Raw genomic sequence first — 26103 nt, 5'->3', positions numbered from 1 at the left:
GTTTCGTACAATTTAGTTCATTTTAAATTGCATTGATTAATTTATTTCTATCATATTTATTTACTGACCGAACTATTTTCCATTGTTTCCCATGTTGTTTTAAAATTTGGTTTTTGAAATGTTTAAGAAAAAAATAAATCATTATTTATAATTGTATTATTTATTCCTTAATAGAATCAATTTAACAGAATCAATATCAATATAGAAATATAATGCAGGCTTTTTCAACAAGCTATAATACTTCAGTCCCAATTGTCAATATCTCAATTTAAAAGTTCTGCTATGTTCCGAAACGCCAACAGCACGACATGTTGGCTTTTGAGCGATACGTGTGACATGTCATACATTTTTATGAAGTTCTCGCCACCGCGTTGTGCGCCAATATTGCAACAACGTGTCGAAGAACACCAAATACTTTCTTCAAATCTCGCCCTTAGGATTTGCTGAGGGCACTTGCGGTCTAACTTTTTGATATCCCAAGATTTCATCTATCGTATGTGCTATGTGTGTATGCCTCTCTCTCTCTCTCTCTCTCTCTCTTTCATAAAGTTAACTTAAAAAAAAATTTATTAGCGATGTACGTTGTATTAATACGAAAACGTGGCAAATTGACTCTAAAAAAAGATATGTATGTACATGTAGCATATATGTATATCTCGAAAGATATACATTTTGCTTAGCTGCGAATTATATATTCCTGCTTGTGAGAGTGTCGATAAATAATGCCGCAAAGGCAAGTCGCGAGAGCGCAGGTTGAGTAGCAAGTTATTGCTTTTACGCTTCTTATTACCTTCTATGTTGAATATGTATGTTGCATAAGCGAGTGACTGGTTATCTTAGCTCGTCTTCCTGCAGAATTTCCGTAATTAGGGTACGAGAAAAAATAGCGAACGAACTCGCGGGGATCCATTCCACTTTTTTTCACTTCGTTCTGGGATCCTGAAAAACAAAGACGGCGTCTTTTTCCACGTCAGTCAGTCAATCGATCTTTTCACGTCGTCGGAAACACGATGGAAACGACGACAGCAATCGAGGCTTTTCCGCAGAGTGTTTGGCTGACCGCGCGGATTTCGCTCGTAATGCGATTTCTTCGCCACGCAATCCCATCTAAATAACAGCTGAGATACAATGTTAATCCTCTTACGGTTGTTACTCTCGGAACGATCCGATTGTAATCGACGGGGGAATTAGACTCGTGAAAATCGTGGCGTCATAATCTTGTTCGATAACACGATTTTACAAGCTTCACGAAACGGAAAACTCACAAAACACATCTAGCGCAAAATGCGTAATGCATTTTAATAACGCGTTTTTGCGACGTCAGAATGCGTTATTGCGTGGATTTACGAAGTATTTAAATAGCAAAATGCTCCAATGTCATATGCATCTGCTAAAGTATTTTGACGAAAAAAAAAACAAATTATATATATATATATATATATATATATATATATATATATATACAGGATGTTTCATTTTAATCCGACCAGTCGAATATCTCGAAAACCAAGCCCGGGAGAGAAAAATATTTCAGACAAAAGTTGTTTGGTTTCGAGGGGGCCATAAGATGGTGACAATGATTTGACCTTGAACAGTCATTTGAAGGTCACATAAAGGTCACCTTAAATTTCTTAAATGGAATACCCTATATATTTTTGCACATTCTTGTAGCTGACATCGAGAGCTTTCCAAAACACTATAATTAAGTACCTTTTCGTTAAGTACTTTTTGAGTTATGAGGCTTGAAATAATTTCTTAATTCTACATAAACCGTAAAATATCTTGTAAAATATTCATTTTTCGATTATCTTACCTTAATACTTTTACGTACAAAATAATGAGAGGAATCAATTGGTGTAAAGAAAACACATAGTTGTTTTGAAGAAAAAATATGTAATTTGCAATTAACAATTCCATATTTTTTCTTAAAAACAACTATGTGTTTTTTTTACACCAATTGATTCCTCTCATTATTTTGTACATAAAAGTATTAAGGTAAGATAATCGAAAAGTGAATATTTTACAAGATATTTTACGGTTTATGTAAAATTAAGAAATTATTTCAACCCTCATAACTCAAAAAGTACTTAACGAAAAGGTACTTAATGATAGTGTTTTGGAAAGCTCTCGAGATAAGCTACAAGAGTGTGCAAAAATATATAGGGTGTTCCATTTAAAAAAATTGAAGTGACCTTCACGTGACCTTCAAATGACTCTTCAAGGTCAAACCAATGATACCATCTTATGGCCCCCTCGAAACCAAACAACTTTTGTCTGAAATATTTTTCTCTCCCGGGCTTGGTTTTCGAGATATTCGACTGGTCGGATTAAAATGAAACACCCTGTATATATATATATATATATATATATATATATATATATATATATATATATATATATATATATATAATATATATATTGGGTTGGCCAATAAGTCCGTGCGGTTTTTTCCGACACGTCTTTACAAACACGGCAAAAATTATTGGAGCTGGGCTGGGATATCCTACCGCATCCTCCATATTCTCCAGACCTTGCTCCTTCGGACTATCACATGTTTCGCTCCCTACAAAATTCCTTGAATGGACGGCGCTTTACTTTCGAAGAAGACATCAAACGGCACTTAAAACAGTTTTTCGACAAAAAAGACAAGAAGTTCTACGAGCGAGGAATTATGAAGATATGTGCGGTATATGGTAAGGATGCCGTAAAAGAACGTGTGTGCCAGAAATGGTTTGCAAAATTTCGTTCCGGAAATTTTTCTATCCAAGACGCACAACGCTCGGGCCGGCCAGTTGAGATTGATCAAGACAAAGTAAAGACGTTAATCGATACCAATAAACGCTATACGACGCGAAAGATTGCAGATGTTTTCCAAATATCATTCCAAATATCATATTCATCATTTACATGTAAAAAAATCGCATGGACTTATTGGCCAACCTAATAATTCTCAAAATGATTAGCAAAAATGGATGGCAATTTTGAAATATGCTGTTTTACATATTTTACGATATAAATACATCCATTATCTGATACTTCCGTCATGAAAAATTAAATTTGAATATATAATAGTTTCATATTTTTTAAATCCATGGCAGGTATCTTTGATTTCACAATTAAATAGCAATTAATTCTCGCATATTTTTTTATTCGCTAAAAGTTACTCAAAGAGTAACTTTTAGCGAATAAAAGAGTATTAATGCGTAATGTTAAGCCAGCACCCGCATTTTTAATATTAATTTCCTACTAATCAAAAGTAATAAATATGAGATTAGGACAGTAAATTAGCATTTAATTGTATCATTCAAATGTAATTTTTCGTGCCAGGTTAACGGAGAGAAAGGGAGCGTGTAAATTACATATTTCAATATATATCAATATACGAGTCAACTTTGTGCATGCATATCATCAGTATAATGAAGCGATATATTTCGTTATTTCCCCGTAACGAGCTCTTGAATCATTCTGAATTGAATTATTCGCGTACTTTATGCACGTGTCTCGCAAAATAATTCATATTCCTAATTCGGTAATGAGTTAATTATGCTCGCGGAAAACTCAATTGTCAGGAACTTTACAATTTTCAACGAACTTTAATTAACGTATCTTAATTATAAATCATCAGATTCGAGCGATATATAAACCGAAGACAACAAGTTTGTCTTGTTTAAAGCTCAAAGTTCGCGAAAAAGTAGGAAAGAGGGAGAAAGAGAAATTGCGCGCTGCTATTTAGGTCATACGAAGAGAGGGATTGCCGGTGACAATTCAAACGGCAATTTTACGCACGTCTCGCTGCGTAACTCTAACACGAAAATGAGAGATTTATCCAAAGCGATATGGGCGCCCGTTAGTTTGAGCTATGGGCGTGAACTTTCACCTCTGCCGTTGAAATGGCTGAATTTGTCAGCGGTTGCCCCCAATGCCGCAACTTTGCCGGTCGTCGTTTTTACTCGGTCTCGCCGCATATTTTCCCTTGTAAATACACCCCCTTGCGTGATTTTTCCTGCACGTTCCGCGCGCGTTCGTAAAGTTTTGACGAGTGGCATTACGTAAAACCAATTCCGGCTCCTTGAATAAATCGCTTAAATTGCGAGATCACCTTGGCCAGTTTTAATCAAACTCGGCGCAGATTTATAACAGAAGGCGAAAAATGAAATACAGGATCCCGGGGATATTTTGAACGATTTATACAATATTTATACAGTAATATTCATATTTTATTTGTGGCAGTATTGGAGGAATATTTTGGATATATGTTATGATACTTTGGACATATCATATTTTTTGTCGATTAACTAGCCATAAACAATGAACCATAATTTTGAGAACTTATATATTTCTCTCAATGCGCGTGTTATATAATAATTATTCAGTTTAAATTTTTATTAGCTTATTCCAGAAACTTTTTCTCTTGCGCAATTTTTCCTTAAACATTTGCATCTTAAAACAAAAATCTACTCTTCGAAGAACATTAATCTATTATTAGGCAAAGTTGTCTAAAGAAAAATAATAAACTTTTAATTGATTTTTATACAGCTATTTTTTAGCCTCTTAATTATATGAGATACTTTTGTTTTAATCCTCTCATTTTATTTGCTTGTTTATACATGTAAATACTTGAATTTACGCAGTGCTTGAACGATAAAAAAAAATCACTGATTATTTTTTTTCACGACTTGGCGCAGAAATAAAAAATGCAATATCAGTTAAGGCAGACAACTTTTGTGTAAAAGAAGGGCGAGAAAATATAATGTGAAAAATAGCTGAATAAAACTGCGATAAATACACGTACACGATATATATTGCCGCTCTTGCGCTTAATGCAAATCCGAAACAGTGTTTTGAAGAAGCGAATAAACAAGCTTTCAATACATGTTTTGAGTTACTCGAGAATCGAGACATGTCTGCTAGCGTATAAACTTACGCACACGTAAAGTTGTCAAATGGGAAACATATATTGTGCAGCGTACGAAGCGCGCTACAACTTCGCAATAAGTCATTTAATTCTCTGGAGAATCACTTTACAACAGTTGCGAATTAGAAGAGTGCTATATTGACTCATTCGAGATAAAGAATGCCGTGTAAACTTCAAACCTGAACAACTAGATAATTAAATTATATTTATAAGAAATTCTCATATAGGTAAAGATACATATATGCGTATGTATAAAAAATACAAATTCGAGTTTATTTTTCATAGACCAAGTCTACCGAAAATTACTTCTTTAAATTGTGTTGTTTTTAATCTTTCAACTACAAATAATATGTTATGAGCCATGTATAAAATTATGTTGTTTTTATTGCGATATTTTTCTTTATATGCTATTAGATTTATAACGTGGCGTTTTTTAAAATACATCGTGTATTTATTTATTTGTTTTTTTATCATTGGAAAATGCACTAATAAATCTCTGTCGCAAGTTGAAAGAAGTAGAGAAGCATGAATAAAATGGCTAAGGCTTCAACGTGGCAAACAAAGGCTTTAAATACAAGGCAGAAATAAAAAAGAGCAACATTGTTTTCTAAAAAATAAAAGTTCTGATTTTTCATAACTTGGCTTTCGCAGAAACATTTGTATAGAACGTTAAACCTTTGAAACGCACTGATGTTTCCGGAGAGCGATTTTACCGTACAATTATTTGTTATTCAAGTTTTACTGACGGCGCAAATTGATGCGCGGCGTAAAATACGTGGATACAATCATGATTCGAGAATTCTAGATGTCGGATGACAAATGTCCGACCGGAAGTGGAGGTGAAATTACACGCTCGTTGTTCAAAGCATCCCGTCGACGTGACTCCCAGCAGGAATAGCACAAGTTAGGGATATCGCGCACAATTCGTGTATGATCCGCATAATAATTTGCGAATCATATCCGTATACACCGTCCATCATTCGCACACTGCCGCATACTCCGTTGTCGTGTACCGATTCATTAATGCAATAATAACACCGGGTAGACACGCGAGATATTTGGGCGGATTTCAACTTTTGACTTTATTCCAGACTCGCCAATCGCGACTAATCTGCGGATTTCGCGGATGCACGCTATTAAAAATTGTAAAAGTTGCGAAATCGGTTCGGCTTGTGATTTTTTCCTCGCTTTTGATATCGAGAGTTTTGTTCGTGACAAGCGCGCGATATCGATTTCTAAAAAATATGAAAAAAAATAGAAGCATTTTTAGTGCTAGTCTGATTTGTATTACTTTCTTTTTTTTTATAGAAAAAAAAAAGAAATTGACAATATATTAATAAATGCGATATTCAGATCTGGCGAAATTATAAAAGTCATATCGTCGCTCATCGAAGCTCGATTGCGTGAATAATACAAGTTTCGTAGAACTATGAAAGTATGCAGATCCGTTCGTTGTGATGTGAATTTTTTGAAGCATGAAATCTTGAAGTTTCGCTTCTGGAATATGAATATTTGAATTTTGGCGGAGCGTTCCATAGCAGTCCGCGCAAGTTCATTCAATTTAAAATGGACAAGAGACATTGAATCATTTCCGGATTTCACTCACGTAAATTCTCAACCCCATATCTCGCAGCCTCGCCAGTCACGTTGCAACTTGACGCTTTAAGCGACGAACGTCGAATTTCCTCACCGAGCTTCAGCCGAGCTATTACGTATGTCGACAGGATGCTGGACAACTGACCGCAAGAGAATACCATGACTATTTAACTAAGGTCGATATCCAAATGTCCCAGTCCCTAGGATAATTTTCCCATTATCTAGTTACTTCATTAAATTAAAAAATTACATTAAATCATTGCTAAAATAATTTGAAAGAGAGAGAGAAAGAGAGAATCGCGAGTTGATGACATCGTCTTTAAGAGGTGAAGCTAAATTGTAATAAAATGATCAATAATAATAATCAAATAATGAATATTATTCGATACAGCATTTATAAATAATTAATCTAAATTAATTCCCCCTTTCAATCTAAATTATAAAATTTAGCGCTTTTTTTATTTTATTTACAATATGACAGATGAGTGTAATATACTACTGAAATAAGTCAGTTATTTTAAGTTTTCTTCAAAACCTGGTATTTTAAGTCGAATATAAGCGTGACGAATCAATCGTCCTGGATTTTCGTTCGGTTAAATTTTTCCCTTTCGCGTTTCTCGAATTAGTCGCGATTCTGCGAAATAGTCTCGTCCAGTTACGCGAACCAATTTACGAATACGTAGATATAACGAGAGTCATTTTCGCGGGCGTCGAGCAGCTTGTCGGAATGCCTTTGCGCGACTAAAAGCGCGCTGCAGTTAAATTCAGAGCAAATTTTAGTAGAGTGAAAAGGTCGTCTCTCTCAGCACTTGCCATTGTTAATTGGCAGCGAGGGGACAGGGGACAGGGGACAGGGGACAGGCGCGCTCCAATCTTTCCTCGTCTGGATGCAGCCGGAGTACATGCACGTAGATCCTGCCCTCGTTGTTTGCTGCCTCTTGCCGCCCTTTTGTGCCCGTCGAAGTGCGCGGCCTCGTTGGAAATCAAACCCGCTATTATCGTCGAAGCGACCTTATTTGAATTTAATTCGGACGTTCGCTTAATTGCGGATTCCTTGAGAGAGTCAATGAGTAATTTTATATTTCATACTTTCGCACCTCTTCGTGGATTCTCCTAGTTTTAAAGACAATAAAGATCTCGGAAATCATGTTATTTGAAAAAATATCCAATCGTTGTTTTAGATGGGAATTATTTCTCTCTCTCTCCTTTTAAAATTACCCGTCCATCGGTTCCAAGTGACGTTGTAGTATCTTCATTAATAATAATTAAAGAATCAATATTTATTCAACTGCAAAATTTCTCTTATAATCCTCAGAATAGATAAGAAATTACTTTATAATTTTAATCAGTATCAAAACATACGTATAGTTATTTAATTCATTTTCACAGCAAATTTTCTTATCTTATCATTCTTCGTGCATAATAAGGGTACTTTTTTAATCTTTATCCTTAAAACACATTCAATTTGAAAGATATGAATCTAAAAAGTAGCATTAATTTTGAAAAAAAGAGTTTTTATCTTGCTTAGTTTTAATCTCGCAGCGATTTAAGTGAATTGCTTTTTCCCAAATGAAACTGTGACTCTTCCAAATGATCCACGTTAAGATATTATTACTTATCACCGTTCTTCTCCTCGCGAGGCGGTAAGCGCTTACGGTAGACGCGCAATTTCCTGTCAGGATAGACGTTGGGGAGGATGACACATGACAAGAAGACTAAAACGAACAAATATATATGAATCTGCCTTTAAAAATGTTCGCTATCTCCTTCGGTATTTTTGAACTTATATTTTCGCCATCTTGTGTCGTGCTCGATTTTGTGTTTCCGTTATTGTCAATTAAAGAAAATGACGTGACGAAAGGAGAGCACAGGGATTATCGAACCATTCTTTCGAGCCTGTCAACTGCACACTGTTGGAAGATCAACCGGAGATAAAAAGCGGCAGTTTTCTTCGAAATTGCTCATAAAGGACAGACTCGGCTTGCACCGCACCCTATTCTCCTAGCGATCCGTTGTTGTCCGCAGGACATGCACAACGTTCCGTGAAATTGCTCGCGCGAGATGGTAGCCGAGATGGTGGATCCAACTATTCGTCATTTATCGTGTAGGCGGCCTTTTTTTTTTTTAATAGTTTATCGCGTCAATTGTAACGAAATGGAAAATAAAATAATGTATGAGGTAATAGAACACCGTAGTATTGAACGCGCGGATATGAACTTCTAGAAATTGGACCGAGTAGAAAGTTCATTAACCGATGTTATTACAACTTATGACGTAGTTTCAATATTATCGATCGCATGATACGAACAGCCATCTCGTTAAATTATTTACCATGCCGTTTATTGGATATTTTCCGATACAGAGATATCGATCTTAATTACTCGTTATTAAAACAAATTTATCCACATACATATAATATGCTCTTGATCTAAATTTGAAATCTGATGGAATGGAGTGTATCATCACTGATAAGCAGTGGATTTCGATTGTAATATTGCCAGGAAGTTTCACTGACAATGAGAAGAATTAATTAATTCAATTAATGATATTTAAAAATGCGTCTCATGAAATATCATATATAAGACATATATTTTTATAGCAATATATATTTTGTTAAAAGAAATATCTGGATTTGTAATCAAACATTTTCATTTTTCCTAGGTTTATTATATTTTAAGATCTTAAAAGAAATGTAATATGCATATAATTCTAAATTTGAATACTAATTATATGAAATCTCATTGCCATCCTTGCATAAGATGGAGGGATAAAATATGAATGTTTTCACTGATTCAATTTAAGAGAGTGGATAATGTTATATAAGAAAATATAGAAGGAAGAGAGTAATTTTATACTAATTCTTTAATATTTCATAAAGAAATCTAGTGTATCTAATGTATACTCGTAGAATTAAATTGAAATTTAACACGTTTGTGTTAAACAAAAATTTAATTAATAGCCGCATAAATTTAATTAATGTTATAAGAATTACTTTGAAATGTGCATAATTTCTCTCTGTTTTTAGGAGAAACAGGAAAATTGATAAAAGTATAAACAAATTTATAAAAATTTATAAAATAAATTTTACATCTTAAAGAAAAATTCTTTATAACTAAATTATTAGATATATGTGCAATACGTTTTCTTCGTTTTCATATCTGTAACATATTTCGCGGAATTAAAAAACAGCGCGATATACAAAAATTTTGAATTCCAATATCTCGAATTTAATCAACACCAGTTTATAAAATTGCAAAAAAATTTACAAACGTTCATTTAATTCAATCGAAACTCGATTTGAATAACATATTTTTTATATATACTATGAATGAATCATAGATAAAAATTCAAAATATCGATACAGTCGGCTCGCAGATGGAAAAAATTAAAGAGTCTAAACAACAATCTCGTTTCTATTTTCATTTTTATGATTCTATAACACATTGCTTTGTGAAATACGATTGCTGAATACTCCGTATATTTCGTTCTTCATTTATGTATTTCTTATTGCGAAATAAAAGAAACGAAGAACATCGGGCAAGAATAGAGGAGGACTTTCATTTTACGGTTGTAATCTCTTGACTGGAAAAGAGGAGCTGCTTCGGAAAATGGTGATCTGCACATCGTAATTCACTGAAGAAATGGGAAGTTATTGCCGTACTTTTCTTAAATTGTAATTTATACGGACAATTTGGCGAAAAGCGAATTAAAAAGCGAATGAGCTGTTGCTTCGAAACGCATACGACAGTATAGCATAGGTCAATGGAATGCTGATGGCTCGCTATTATTCATCGATATGGACGTGCATTAACTCGTTTTAATCATATTGCACTTAATCGCTTAGTTTACGATCGCCATTTCTCTCTTTCTCTCTGTTCTTTTTTTATATTATAATAAAATAAAAATTCTATTTTTATATTATAATAAAATAAAATAAATAACATATATATCCACGATTTTCCTTTTTTATACGACATAAAACTTTTATAAAATTTTTTGAAAAGTAAAAAAATTACGAAAATCTCTCCATAATATCAAATTTTTGGACGAGAGAGCTCCCTGCTATATTTGAGTGCCGTTCGGGAATGAATGTTATAAATGAATGGGCATAAAATTTTTATCAAATGTAGCTAGATGCTGACACAATTAACGTAGCACATCCATCAAACGGAATGTTTCAATAAATTGTGGAGATAACTTTGTTACGCTTTCCAAGTGATGAAGCGAGATTCATTGCCATACACTTGACATAATATGCCGCGTAATGAAATGCCGTGCGCGCACAAACATTACTATTATATGAGATACGTCATAACGAAGACCTAATGCGCGCGATGGAATGGGCATGTCTGATAAGTGTTATTATAGTCCACGAAGCCAGCCGTAATTATTGATGGCCCCGCTGTAATCAACACGTGTTTGATTACATCATCAGGTTCACATAGTATAAGTATAGATGAACGGATTAAATTATTCATTGTATATCGATACATAATAATTTGGTTTTCATTATAGAGGCGTGTTATATAATATTATGTCGTATAATTAATCAGCAAACCTGAAACCTTAGTAATGTAGTATAAAAAGTAATATTTTTTCATATTTTTCTCAAAAATCTAAACAGGTGATTAATATTATATTTTTCTTGTTAGTATGTCATTTTAATTTAACGAAGGAACCATTCGAAGATGACAATGGTAGGTACTGTCATTTTACCTCTCCTGTAGACACGACACAAATGGACGTAATACATAAGCGCACATAAGCAAGTATCGTCGTGTGAAAATACAATGGAGGACTCCTCCAATGCTGCGTGCTATTGAGAGTGATTCGTAAACACGGGTATAATGGACTGTGCACAATAGTGAACTTCAACAGTCTCGCCGAGTTACGCGGCCACAGGGAAGGGAAAAGGCATAATCGAATCTCTCTATATTGCACAAGGAGACAGCTAAATCCCGAATAACTTGCTTCAAAATATACCGCAGTTCATACAAAGCATTTCCTTGCAACGCACGCGAATGAATACTTGTAAAATGCATAAACTATCTCTTATTGAGATCCGATACAACATATTGAGTGAAAAATATTCTCGTCGATTGACAATTGACGATATGGAAAATGAAAGAAGAAATACAATTTACATTATATTTCGCAACGTGTTTGTGTTTTTAAAATCGCGAATAAATTTCGACTTTCATGTATCGCGATATTAATAATCGATGTCGGGAGGAGTATTGTACAGAATGTATAGCGTTTTTACATATGCAATTGGGCAGGATTCATAACCGCTGTGTAGTGCGCGAGTGGATGAGAATTGGCTACAGGTGGTCCCGGGCAAATCAATATGTGTACGTGTGTTAGGTGAATGTACGTGAGAATATTACTTATACTCTCGACGCGTTCCTTCCCCGAGACGAACGGGCTTTATGATCGACGATGACGACGAGCAACAATAGCGCGACATGACGAAAATATTTACGCTTCACGTCGTTTGTTGGAATGAATTTCATGTTTCCTTTTTATCGAGATGTGCGCAAAATATACATATATTTCGGAACGCATTTTGTAATATCGTTTACAGTAGCCTTGGGAAACTCTCGAGGATAAATTGGGAAACTATGTAAGATGGATTTCTAGATGGAGGAGAGTACTTACAGAAAAGCGGACAGCAAACTCGGGACGGGACAGCAAATAAGATAAAGGTGTGATTTCAAACGATGTGCGGGAATTGAACTGAAATAAAGAAAGGAACGAGTTTTAGTTAAAAGAAAAAAAGAAAAAGAACGAATACTTTCTCTTCACTAGAAAAACATAATTAAATTACAAAAAATTTTAATAACATCTGTGTATGCATACTATATAGGAAGATAATAATAATAATAATAGTATATAATCTGTATATAATATAAACTGATAATACTACACTGATAGATATTGAAGAGAACGAGAATTAAATTTACATATAATACATACAATTTTTAAACAACGAAACAAGTACAACGTTATTGTACTTGTTTCGTTGAAATAATAAGTAGTAGCAGATTAACAAATAATCGATCAAACGATCAATTATTTATTAATCATTAATCTGTGTGATTACCTATTTTGTATCATTCTTCATCGTCACTGTATTCTCCTACGAGTTCTTGTGAAAAGCCAATGGCGTACAAGTCTTGTAGTGATAGATGGACATAAGACGCAAGGTTGAACAATTTGTAGTTGCTGATACAATTCACTATCCAACTGTCGGAAATTGGTGCTGCTTTGGCAGTTCGATACCAATGTTCTGTCAAAATTAAAACGCGAATATACTTTATTTATTTATTTTTATATTATTATCAGAAGGAATATTATATATATATATATATATATATATATATATATATCGATATACAAGTATATTTGTATTTAACACAAATATACATATATTTTTTTGGAGGGCTTTTCAAATTATCTTCATTATTATATTCATCATTGTATATGTTGTTTACAACAATACTTATCTACAACAATACGTATCTACAACAATACTTATTATTACTTACCAATTTCTTTATCATCATGAACACCGTCTTGGATCACAATGCCTTTCATGCCTTCCTTTTTAGCCAAAGTTTCGAGAGAGTCTACCACTGTGGCTCCAGTGGCGAGTAACAAGCTCTGAAAACCAAAGGTACTTTTACACTATGAGTTTGGCCCAAATCCAACTTCAAATGACGCGGTAGCTGGACGCGGAAACCGTAAATAAAAATCTTTCCAGTTCAGTGACATGTACAATGAATTGGTTTTAATTATAGTCGAAGAAGTCTTATCGCAATTTTGGCAGAGATGAATAAGGTTCATGACGGGGAAAATAACTCTTCATGTCTAGCAAGAGATTAAAGATTCGCAATATTTCTTACGATCTTCATTACGGAAATTAAAGCTGAAGACTAACCTCATACTGATTTGGCGAAACATTCAAATATGGTCCGACGCACCAAAATGTAAAGCCTTCAAAGAGATCCTTTTTGCGTAGCCTCGACCTTTGAGGACCGTCATCAATAATCTCATCGCTGAGCGTCGTGGCCTCGTAAGGGGTTTCGTCCAGCAGTTTTCCCTGTTCGATACAATCTTCGATCCATTTGTAGCTGACTATCCATTTTCGATGAGCTATACCTTGGAGAAACTTCAATGTGCTTTTGGCTGCGTTCTTCTCGCCTATCGTGTTCACGATAACGTGCGTTATATCAGATTCAAACTGATTTACAAAATTTATATTGTATGTCGTCGCGAACTCTTTCACAATTGCCAATCGAGTCGCCGTCAAACCGCTACATATGAAACACAGTTTTTGTCTATTAGGTTGCTGGCAGACGTTCAATTTATTTGTCGTGGAATTTTGCGGTGTACTGTGATAAAGTGGATATAGCTTCACAGATGTGCTTGCATCGTTCTTCGAGACGCTCCTTATCTTAGATGTGCTCGGTGTCTGCTCGACGGATGATGGTGGTTCGAAGTGTGGTTTCGAAATCGGCGATAAATATGATAGATTTTTTCTCGACTCATGTAGTTTCATATTATTTCCATTGCTGCAAAATTATAATAATGAACTTTGCGTGTTGCAAAAGAATAAGTTAAAAATCAAACATTCAGAACTACCTTTTCTGATTTTCTAAAGATTTTTGTATATTTTATATATTGTATATATTTTTTTATATTTTAATATATTATCTATGAATCTTTTAATGAATATTAATTAATTATCATTTAAATCATATATATGTATGTACATATATATATTTAATACATTCTTTATATGTAATTAATAATTCTTTACTCTTCGTACATTAATATATATTTTATATCTTATCGTTATCTTATCGTTCTATCTTATTTTTAATTATATATGTATTTTTATTGATATTTTGTTGCAATGTTCGAAACTAGAAATAAAAGGGGAGCAATTCTGCCTATTTTAGTATGAATCATGCAATAGTATATGTATATTTATATACGAATATATAAGTAACTACCAAAAACATGTAGACATAAACGAGGGGCGTACGATAAGGGAAAGAAGGGCTTAAAATACTTACTTCTTCATCTTTCTCTCGGGAGTTTTCTCCACAACATCGTCTTCGTCGGCAGAGAGTACCTAAAAAGTTTAAAAATGCTATATGACTCTTACTATATTAATCGAATAGCTTTCATGCCGCAATCACAAATGTAATCCGTAAATCTTATTATAAATAAACAATGGAAACTAACTAAATATTTGAAAATAAAAAATAGTGTGCTATGTAGTGCAAGCTCATAAAAGGGGAGATATATGCATATAGATATTAATATTTCATATAATACATCCTCTCTACCATTTCTATATAATACATATATGCATTAACATTATATGACTGAAATATAAAAGATATATGTATAAATATACGTAAAATACTAAATCATAAAAAGAATTATAAAATCGTTATGATAGAAAAATTTGAAGAGAGAAATTAAAAGTGTTCATTAATATATTACTATTTAGTGCACTAATAATATTGCAGATAACTATTAATTTTACACAAATGAGTTATAATTATTTCGATAAAATAAAGTTTCCTGAAAATATAGAGATTTATTCGCGATATATCTTATCAAATTTGCAATAATTATTTGTGATATGAATTATGGTTTTGTGAAAGCTGAAGAAAGCTATTAAAATTGTATACTTGCAAATATGAATTCAATTCGTCATAATTATATATTTTATAATTATTTTCCTGTATAAAGAATTTTGATATCTAACAAAAATATATTTTAAAACATAAAAAAAGCATGCATTAATATGCTACTTAATTAAAAAACGGATGAATGAGATTGCATAAACAGGATGCACTGACCTCTATTGCAGCCTTCTCATCTTGAGTATCTTTCTTCCGCTTTTCTGGAGTGTGCTGCTTCTCTTGGATCGAATCTTCTTGCAAAGTAATCTTCGTCGTTCTTTGATTCTGATCCTTAACCGGGATATCGAATAATTCTTTTTCAAACTTTTGCAACTGAACTTGATGCTGCGTAACATCCATGAGAGAATCGAAGAAATCATCTGTTGTCTCGTTGCCAACTACTGGTTTTTGCATTGTACCATCATCGACGTGTGGTCGATCCATCGAAGCATTAATATGTTGCGCAAGAGAGGAAAATTCTTCAAAAAACTCTTCCCTTCCATGCGATAGATTATGTTTTGATATAATCCTTCCACAAGGATCTATGTCAATTGTATTGGCACTTGCCGTTACATTTTTTTTCTCTCTTCGATCAACTGTACAGTCGTGTCTCTTCTGGTTGGGGGATTTAACAATTTCTTTCTCCAAATTTTCTAAAGTAACGATCGTCCTGCGTTTCCGAAGGTTTTTGGGGGAATATTCGAAAATATCATGTGTTGACGACGCACTTAATATTGGAGTTTCCTGTGCGGTGCCACACGGTTCATCTGTCATCACGAGACAGTTCGGTGTCCTCTGTTCCGCCAACAAGCGAGATTTGAGATTCGATCTGATCGGCTGATTGGTACAAGGTATCATGTCTTGGTGGCTTTGTGGCAACTCGACGTTGGCGATAATCTCATCAAAATTATCCTGCAATAAACTCTTGCAACATTCTCCGCTGTTCTTTTCTCTCTGACTCGTTTCGATGTTCCATGGGGCAGAATCCAGCGATCGACACGCCTTGGAATTGTTCTGCGATCGATTGATCTGCAGTACTCTATTTATGATGTCGTCATTAGAAGCTTTTGCGATTTTTTCCGATTTTTTGCTTCCGTTGTGTTCCTTGTACGTAGATTGCTGTAGTATGTAGTCAAGATTTTCCGAATTAAATATACTATTGCTTTCAAACATATCCGATTCTCGCATCGTCAAGCCTTTCTGACGATTCACCGGTCGATGACTAGTCAATTTTTCCTCAGATGGATTTCTTATTGACAAACATTTTTTCTTAGGCACATCCATAATCGATGCGTTCCGTTGGTCAGATTGATCGTCAGCTCTGGGTCTTCAGAGAAAAAACCATGACGGTATAAATAAAAGAAATACATCTTGTCTCAATGATAAAAAACTTTTCCGAGATTAAATGTACAATGTACTATGCTTTGCTTTGTCGCATTACTTTGTCTACAGTAATGGTAGCGTGTAGTAGTAATCACTCAAAGTAGTTTAGTAAGCAAGAGAAAAAAATTAAAAAAAAAAAGAAAAGAAAACATTTAATTTCGGAAAAACAACATTAACTATATACACATAGATTGATGTAAAAATAAAAGCTAACACATAAGAAATATAATACGATTTATGATATAAAGATGACAAAATGCTGAAGAAGAAATAAAAATTAAAAAATAAAATCGTTAACAGCAGGAAAGATTAAAACGGAAAAGTGTTCGACGCGGCTCTTATATATATTGGCTTATATAAAATTATTATATAATATCATTTCTAGTACCTTTTGCAATTTCTCGCAATATGCTCCGTCGATTCCGATTCCGTGTCTGAGCTAGAAATTTGTAGTATCCTTCTGAATTTTCTCGTGCGTGTATCCTGTTCCTTAGAATCCAGAGAGATTATTTCGATTACGTCTTGATCGTCCGAGGAATTTGAACGGTGTTTTTTACTCGCATCTAAACTCGATCCTGCATTTTTGGATGATCTGTTGTATTTGTCACGTTTTATCCTACGTCGACCACTGTCACTGGCCGAATCGCTGGAATTGTCATTTTTATTATCGTCAAATAGCTCCTTGTCACTAATATATCTCGTTCTTTTCTTCCTATCGAAGTTTTCGATGAAAAGCTCTTGCGCTTTGCTTGTGGACGCTGCGAAGTGCGAATTTTTCGCCTTAGGAAAATTATTTTCTTCGGTATGAACGGGCTTCTCGAGTTCGGATTGCTGTCGCGTCGAATTCGCACGTCTAGACTCTCCGTGCTCGCTCATTGGAGAGTCTATCGCCAGAAACTTCAGCTGCGAATCTTTGTCTGGTGACAGCAGCTTAATAGAATTCGACGTTTCTGAATAAACATGCGAGATTTTCTTAATCGCCGAGTTGCTTGCATGAGGTGTCTTATGAGGAGACTGCGCACTTTTCTCCGTGATGTCCTCGATCATCATAGTTTTCTTTTGATGATCGATATCTTTCTTTGGCATCGAAGCTGCTGAAATTTCACGAGGATGTGGGGATGTTGCGGAAAGTTCGGCGTCTCTCGAAATAGTTTGAGTAACGGAACTAATATTCTCCATCACAGTAATATCCATTATGTCTTGTGAATCGTTTGATCGATTAGGGGATCTCGCTAAGTTGCACGACATATTCATAATATTATATTGCAGCATGTCGAATTTGCTGATTGATTGCTGCATATTATACACTGATGCCATATTACACACTTGTGCTGATTCGCGTTTAGTCGTGCCTAAGTAAAAATATTTGACGTTACGTCGCCTAATCATTGTGCCTTTTTGAAGAAATTTCACGGGACGTCTTTGATTTTTAATATTTTTAATATTTTTTGATGATTTTTTCGATGTCGTAGGATGATTGATGAGTTTTTGTTGACAAATAATTTTAGAAGCATTTTGGTCCGTTGTCTTTTTGAGAAGCGCACTGTCAAGTATCCTATTCCGATTGGTTTGTAATTGATCTTCATCGATTATCTCTAAATTCAAGTCGCGTTTTACACTTGATAATCTATCAAATAGTTTTCCGCCTTTCGATAATGGATACGAATAGATGTATTTGCGATCATTTATATCATCTTTTTCGCTAATCGATAGTTTACCAATCAATGGAACTTGATCTAATAGTGGCGAGTTAGTTTTCTTTTTATCTTCAATTCCCGACTTTCTTTTCAAGGATAATCTGGCTTTTGATATTGGGGATTGCAAGGATTGAGAAGAGACTTCTTCTAATGTTCTTTGAGTATTGTTATTCCTTTCAAGTTCGGAAGTTCGGTTTTCGGTTGGTGACGAGTTTCCAAAGTTGTCGACAGGAGGAGTTTGCGCAATGTCACGGATTATTTCGTGTTCGCGTACAGATTCGTTTAACTTTTGGGGCGTTAATATTGTTAATTTTTTCGGCGACGGCAGTAACGAGTCATAATGTTCTACAATAATCTCTGCACTTTCTTCACGACATCGATTTTGAGAAGCTTGAAAATTTTTATTGACGTTTTCGAAGCCTATAATTTCGTTCACCTGATTGCTACTCAAGTTCGTTATACGTATCCGTTCGTTTTCTTCCTCTTGCATTTTTATCGAGAGATGATTAGGTGATAATAATGTCGAACTATTGGCATTGTCCTTTGCAGATTCCTTTTGATTACGAGTATCTGTTTCACTTAATACTTTCGATGGCATCACTTTTGCATTCGATAAATCTAGATATTTATCGATCGCGTTTTCTTTCTGATTGTTCTTCTTTTTCTTATTGTTATTATTCGTTACAATTTTAGTCAGATTGTATTTCTTACTCGGCGATAACGTAACATTTTCAATTATTCGAGGTGTGTCCTTATTCTTCTCGGTACTCACATTCAGCTTCTTCATCTTTCTTTTTTTACCACGTTTCGTCTCTTTCCCGAATTCGATCATGCGAGTCCAGTCCGCGGAAGAAGATTGCACTGCAAATGCGCTCGATGTGCTCGAGATCGAGTTATTGATCGCCGAGATCTGACGCGTTTGATCGTTCACTGTTGTCAATGATGAATTGTTCTGATTATTCGTCTTCTCAACGTCCAATTTTGACGTATGAATTTTGTCGCGTATTGTAGCGTGAAACGCTTTATATTTCAATTCGATCGTTGTAGCGGAATCGGTCTTTATTTCTTCGTTTAATTTCCTCGCTTTCAAGCTCCCCTTTCTTATACAGGATGTATCCTCTGTATTTGTATCCTCCATATTATCTATACTCTGTTTATTTAAACTCTCTTTTCGACGATTTCTCCTGTTGCTTTTGTCGTTCTCATTTATATCGGTCGTGTTTAATTCACTATGATTATCGGATATTAGATTGTTGCTTTCTACACAGCTCGGTTCATCGGGCATATGATACAACCACGTGCGAACTTTAACATCAGACCTACTGAAAGTCGCGTTTTCATTCTCATCCGCAGGAATAGAATCATCACGTTGGACCATAATTGATACATAACTTTCTTTTGTATTACGCGGTTTCGAATGTGACAATACTGTAACATAGATATCATCGAAGTGCAGATCAGAAAAGCGTCCCATTTTGTTTGCTGGTCTTGCTAAATAAATATAATCTTACATGTAACATTATAAAAAAAGAATCAATTTAAGCGCGCAATTTTTTATTTATTTTCACACAATTATAGCTGGATTATATTACGATCGATAATTTCGGCGGTGATCTGTAAATTTCTTATTCTTTTTTTTTCTAGTAAAGATATTTTAAAAATATTCACTGCGAGGAGTTGGATGATGTCGGAAAGATACGTGATACTCAAACTCCACGGCCTTATAAAACATTGAACTTTATATACATGTCTAAATGTACAGTGTGTGAGTGAATCGAGGCACCCTAGAGTATCGAGAATTAAATTTTTCAAGCCTCCTCTGCGCACCATGAAGAACATAGTACTGACCTCGCTTAATGTACTTTTATGGCAGTGTATTCTCTGCTTTTTAACTTTCATTCATAACTAAATAAAATAATAGCAGATCTCTCACGCAAGTCAATAGCTGGTGCAAGAATTATGACTATTATTGAAAGCATGCAGCAATAATTCTCAATAATATTTTAATGAAAGAGCCATTTCCTGGCTGTACTTATTTCTTTACGTTCCTTTACACTTTTTAATGTTCTTATATTCTGAATACCAATAGTAATGGCAACCAATAATAACCCAGATAAGAATATTTATTTATTGATTTGGACATGAATTAAAAGTTGATCAAAAAAATTAAAATTGAAAATTTCTGCAATATACTCACTGTCTATGTTGCTGTCAAGTTGGATGGCAGTGACAAGATGTTTAAATTTTGTAATACAGGCTTTTAAGTGATCATCTTTTGAAACATTGCGTCTGTTAAGATTTTTTTTACATAGTGGACAAGTTGCATTTTTCTTCCGCAACACTTTCCCTATGCATGATTTACAGAATGAATGCCCGCATCGTGTCTTTGTAGGTTCTGTCATCAACTGCAAACTAAAATGAAATTGTAACATTATTTATAAATTTTAAAATTAATCTAAGTTCTCTTCATATACAAAATAATTATTTTAATTATATATATTTATATATACAGCGTATCAGGGCAATCTATTCCTAAAAAAAAGCTCTTGTAGCTTACCTCGAGAAATTTTCAAAACACTATAATAAAGTATTTTTTCATCGAGTACTTTTCGAGTTATGAGGCTTGAAATAATCTCTTAATTTTATATAAACTGTAAAATATCTAGTAATATATCTAGTAAAGTATTCATTTTTCGATCATCTTACCTTAATACTTTTATGTACAAAATAATGAGAGGAATCAATTGGTGTAAAGAAAACATAATTGTTTCGAAAAAAAGTACGTAATTGTTAATTGCAAATTACATATTTTTTCTTAATATCATAACTCGATGAAAAAATACTTTATTATAGTGTTTTGAAAAGCTCTCGAGTTAAGCTACAAGGACTTTTTTTTGGGAAGAGATTGTCCTGACACCCTATATATATACATTATTAATATATTATATATATATATATATATATATACATACGTGTTGTATATGATGTGCATATGTGTATGTGTATATATATATATATATATATATATATATATATATATATATATACATATACTATATATATTGGAATCCTAACCTATATCAATACTGCAATAGCGTAATCGCGCGCAAAAATAATCGATTAATCGGGATTATACATCATGCGAGCAAATTCGATCGTAGTTTAGTAGCGTTTTAATTGGAAGCGTGCGTATTCGCGACGTAAACTTACCAAATTGTACATTCCAAGGATTTTTGCAAACTGTTGACACTTTCGGAAAGTTTGTCCACGTCGGTCTTTTGAATTTGTTCTGCCATTACTTTGCTCGTAATTAACACGCGCACTCTTGTTACCACAATTTATGATTCTTTCCTCGCAAAAAATTTGTCGTCGAATGAATTAGAAAAGTTGTTGAGCATGAATCGACACCACACCTCTCATTCGAATTAATAAAACCGAACTTGACAATGCGCGGGAATTTACCGATTGCAACGCAGCTACGGATCACTGCATTAGGCTAATATTACATTTGTCGTACGACAAAATTTTTTAAGCACATTGATTGGCTGCGGGATAGAAAATTTCTAAAGATTCAAAAAATTATTATCCCGCAGCCAATCAATGTGCTTAAAAAATTTTGTCGTACGACAAATGTAATATCAGCCTTATTGATTATTTATTCGCGTTCGAACCGGGATATATAAAGATGGAGATCTATGCAAAAAAATTTTCGTAGACAATATATATCATCTAGTTTTAAATATATGTTTATATTTAAATAAATTAATGATACAAAGTATAATATTTATTACAAATAATATATGTATATATATACACAATAAGAAATTAATAATTTAAGTATAAATTATTTAATATAATACTTCAGTATTATAAATTAAATTTAAATTATATATGTTATTAACAAATCTGGGGTATTACAATATATATTAAATTAAATTTGAATTAATTATTATTTTATCAACAAAATACAATAAAAACAAAAAAAAGATTAAAAGGGATTACGAAAATTGAATTTATACACCAATTTCATGAATAAATCAATTAGATAAAACTTATATTTTCACCGAAAATGTAATCGATTTAATTTAGTATTAATGTTAATCGAAATAATTGAGCTGTTAAACCAAAACAATTTTAGCAAATTAGAGCAACAATTTCTTTAAATAAACAAAAGAGAGTTATCTTACCACGTATATTTCTTTGTATAAAAATATTGGAATAGACAGCATCGTTCTTGGTCACGATTGAAAAAATCATTTACTGATGGGAGTAACAGTTTGATTGATTAATCCGGAAACAAAGTAAAGATTTTTTCTTGATTGGTCAATTAAACGTCATATTAGTCGATTTTCAAGCGCAATCTGAGATTGCGATCGAGGAGACACTAGAGATTCTTCGAAGTATTTGTATGTGTTATTGACCAATCAGGATTAAAAGATTAAAGATTTCTTTATCCTGATTGGTTAATTGCATTGCCTCGAGACATCTCTAGCGTCTCCTCGATCGCGGTTCGATAAAGTGAGTGTGCAAGTCTTATATCGCGCTCGTTCATGCTTGAAATAAGTAGTTGGCGCGAAATCTATGTTGAATGATTATCACGATGTCGTGATGTGTTACAATCGTATCGATATGGTTTATTTCGTCGCGATGTGCGCGTTTACGAGTTATATTTCGTACATTATCGGAAGATATCGATATTAACGCTGTCTCAATTGCAAACTGTTGAAACATCCTTCAGGTAATTTTTTTTGACCGACTTTTTATGGTTAGAAATCTTTTCTTAACTCCGCGATAACGATCGACGCCTCGAACCGACAGCGATTTCTTGGAGAAAGAAATTGGAGCAGATTTGATATTAAAACACTTTTTGACATACATGAAATATTCTTTCCTTAAATAAACAAAAGTTTGGCATTTATTATTGTATATTTCTTGCATTGAAATACATATTAGAATAAGCGTTAAGAGCCTTAGAATGCATACCATTATCGCGTATATTTGTGGCTCAAGCGTTTGAAACAAGTAATTGACGCGAAATAATTATTGCGAATCTAATGTGACGACAGTTTCGTGTTATAATTGCATCGTTGTAATTCATTTCGATGCGACTAATATCTCGTAAAATATCGACAATAATGATGTCTCAATTGTATATGGATAAAACATTTTTCAGGTAATTTTTTGATTTTTTGGTTAAAATTTTTAATTTTGCGGTAATTGCCTCAGATCAAGAGCGATGTGAAAAAACTGGGTTGTTTTGATACCAAAAAATTAAAAAAAAAATATATATATATATATATATATATATATATATATATACATTTATAAATATAAAACACATCATATTGTATATTTGATGTAACATTTATGTATATACATATTTTAAAATGTATTTTTTAATATCAAAACAACTCAGTTTTTTCATATCGTGTTGTTGATTTAAAGCAGTTACCGCGAAATTAAAGAAATTTTAATAAAAAGAATCAATCCTAAAAAAATTATCTGAAGGATGTTTATTTGGCGTACAATTAAGACATTATTGTCGATATTTTATGAAATATTAGTCGCATCTCACATCGAAATAAATTTCATTGATGAACAAAACACGAAACTGTCGTAAAAAATGAATATTATATTAATTTTGTGTGAAAATATATTTATTTGAAATTAAATTTAAAAAATTTGATATTACTATTAATTTCTTGCTATTTCTTTTTAAATTCAGTTCTAAATATAAAATTTAATTTAAAATTTAATTTAAAATTTCAGTTTTAAATATAAAAATTTGTAAAAAGATTTATTTATTTGTGTTTGTGTGGTACAATTGACATTTTAAGCTTTTTTTCTGTACAAAATATTTAAATAATTCTTGTTATATATAATTTGTAAAATATAATATATTCATATATTACATAAGATCTCGAATGAGAGACACATGCGAACTTAACAGCGATTACTGATTGTTGAGCTTATAATTTATTATATTATTCAATTAATTCTCATACATTGTTTGTTAATTACTAATGATAATAGTTTGCTAAAATTGCATTCAGGAAATTAATATAACATAATGGTTGAAACGTCTACATAATATTATGCTTTATAGTATATTAATGAATTTATATATACATGAATTTTATACATAAATACAATGTATGTATATTCTGATTTTTATATTTATCCTTAATACAATTTATCGACAAATTAATTAAATGTGCAATTCTTTGAATTTCTTTAGTGGAACTGCATTGTTTTGCCTATTAAATTCTGTGAGGGCTCTATGATAAAATTTTCTGAATTAATATATCTTATAAAAACGCGGTCGATACGCGTGCTCGCACATGTTTAATGCATGTCATTTTTAACAACGTTGAATATACTTTATTTAAACATACATGGTAAATTGTTGCCAGTAGAAAAATGATTATAACTAGGTTTTGCTTTAATAAAAAATAGGGGAAAAATAAATTACATATGGCGATGCAACGCGCGCAAATTGGATGAATTCGATACATGTTTTGCCATTGTACAAAAATCTTGGGAAACGGTGCACAAAAGCGACGCCGCGAATATGAATATAATCCTTGTCTGCCAGCCAGCCAGGATTCATACTGACGCGCTCATGCATAAGCCATTTTACTGGTTTACGGAAACGTCGGGAGAGCACCGCGCGACTCGCTCGAAAGCAAATTTATACATTATTCGCCGGCGATTATATAGGATGGCGGAAGCCGCTCCCGGCGTAGGGAGTTTCAATTATTCGCATCCCTCTGCGATGCAATTCGCCGATACAGGAAATTTTCGATCTTCCGCGGTTAATCATGTAGGCGTCTGCAACCACCCCGCGAAAAAACTATCTTGGCACAATAAACAATTTGGCCTTAAAGTCATTTTGATGTATCAAGACAAACATTTAAGACAAAGGAATTAGCTAACTTCTGAATAAATTACAATTTTATCGGAATATGATGTATCTTGTGATAAATTTATATATAATTTTGAAACTGTAAATGTATATTTTAATTTTTCATTGCTTTAAATGTATGTATCAATATTAAACGCTTGGCGATCTGATATTCAATTCAATTCCTATTTTTAATTTAGTCAGTGAAAATATTTTTTCAATGATAAAATTTTAATTGAAACTGTATTTTTTTTTTCATATAGTACCTCAGTTCCGGATGCGCAGCACTAGCCGTTGACGATTTCTACACATATGGAATTATGAATGTCGTCACGTAGCATTCTTCGCGGAACGACCTGTTGATGAAATATGGGGTGGTTCTTCTTTGCCAGTATTTTACTGCTCTTCTTATGCGGTAAGTATTAAAAATATAATTTAAACTCTTACATATAGAAACATGTAATATTAGAGTATTACTTTGCGCTGTTTGTTTATGTAAACAAATCTGCGAACATCTCAATCAAATTTTAAATACATTATATTATAAAAAATAAATACACTGTACCTCTCATAATTTGTAAAAAATATTTTATTTGAAATTCTTTTTTAATATTTAAATTCCGACATTGTATAATTTATATTTATGTTCAGAATCAATTAAATAATATCGATTATTTAATTATTGATTATTTTTAGAAATAAACACAAGATCAAATAAAAAGCTACATCAAAAATTTGAATTGTTGAATATTAGAGAATATTATCTGTGCAAAAATACATGGAATATTATCTATGAATCATAAATTATTATATATTCTATAACGTAGATTTTCGTGCGATTAATATGAAATTTCGCGCTTAGTAAACAGTTCAATGAACCGTGATTTATAACGCGTGCTAATTTCT

At 33.0% G+C, this 26103-nt stretch overlaps 2 protein-coding genes across 4 annotated transcripts in view; one reads left to right on the top strand and one right to left on the bottom strand.

Annotated features, from left to right (window-relative positions):
* The window catches only part of LOC145977565 (uncharacterized), a 59964-nt gene that overhangs the window by 17635 nt on the left and 16226 nt on the right, over positions 1-26103 (top strand). For both annotated transcript variants that reach the window (XM_083109673.1, XM_083109672.1), the window contains exon 3: positions 25461-25612. In XM_083109673.1, coding sequence (XP_082965799.1) covers positions 25567-25612 — 46 coding nt within the window. In that variant the 5' untranslated portion in view covers positions 25461-25566. The remainder of the gene's footprint in view (positions 1-25460; positions 25613-26103) is intronic.
* Positions 814-21756, bottom strand: LOC145977563 (uncharacterized). 2 transcript variants are annotated; one of them, XR_014440562.1, is made up of 10 exons: positions 21504-21756; positions 20491-20705; positions 16985-19721; positions 15391-16540; positions 14593-14651; positions 13452-14085; positions 13060-13174; positions 12615-12800; positions 12170-12247; positions 814-939 (listed from the first exon to the last, which is right to left on the bottom strand). XR_014440562.1 is itself a non-coding variant. In XM_083109671.1 (9 exons), exons 1-8 carry the CDS (start codon positions 21587-21589, stop codon positions 12625-12627), a joined length of 5172 nt encoding a protein of 1723 aa, XP_082965797.1. In that variant the 5' UTR covers positions 21590-21756; the 3' UTR covers positions 12005-12247; positions 12615-12624. The 2 variants fall into 2 exon arrangements, 1 of the variants encoding a protein (XP_082965797.1); XM_083109671.1 differs by lacking the exon at positions 814-939 and having other exon boundaries at positions 12005-12247.

Source organism: Camponotus vicinus, unplaced genomic scaffold (genome assembly GCF_025532165.1).
Source record: "Camponotus vicinus isolate PSW18456_S1 unplaced genomic scaffold, iyCamVici1.0 SCAF_9, whole genome shotgun sequence".
Classification (NCBI taxonomy): Eukaryota; Metazoa; Arthropoda; class Insecta; order Hymenoptera; family Formicidae; genus Camponotus; species Camponotus vicinus.
This window is presented reverse-complemented; position numbering and strand designations above follow the sequence as displayed.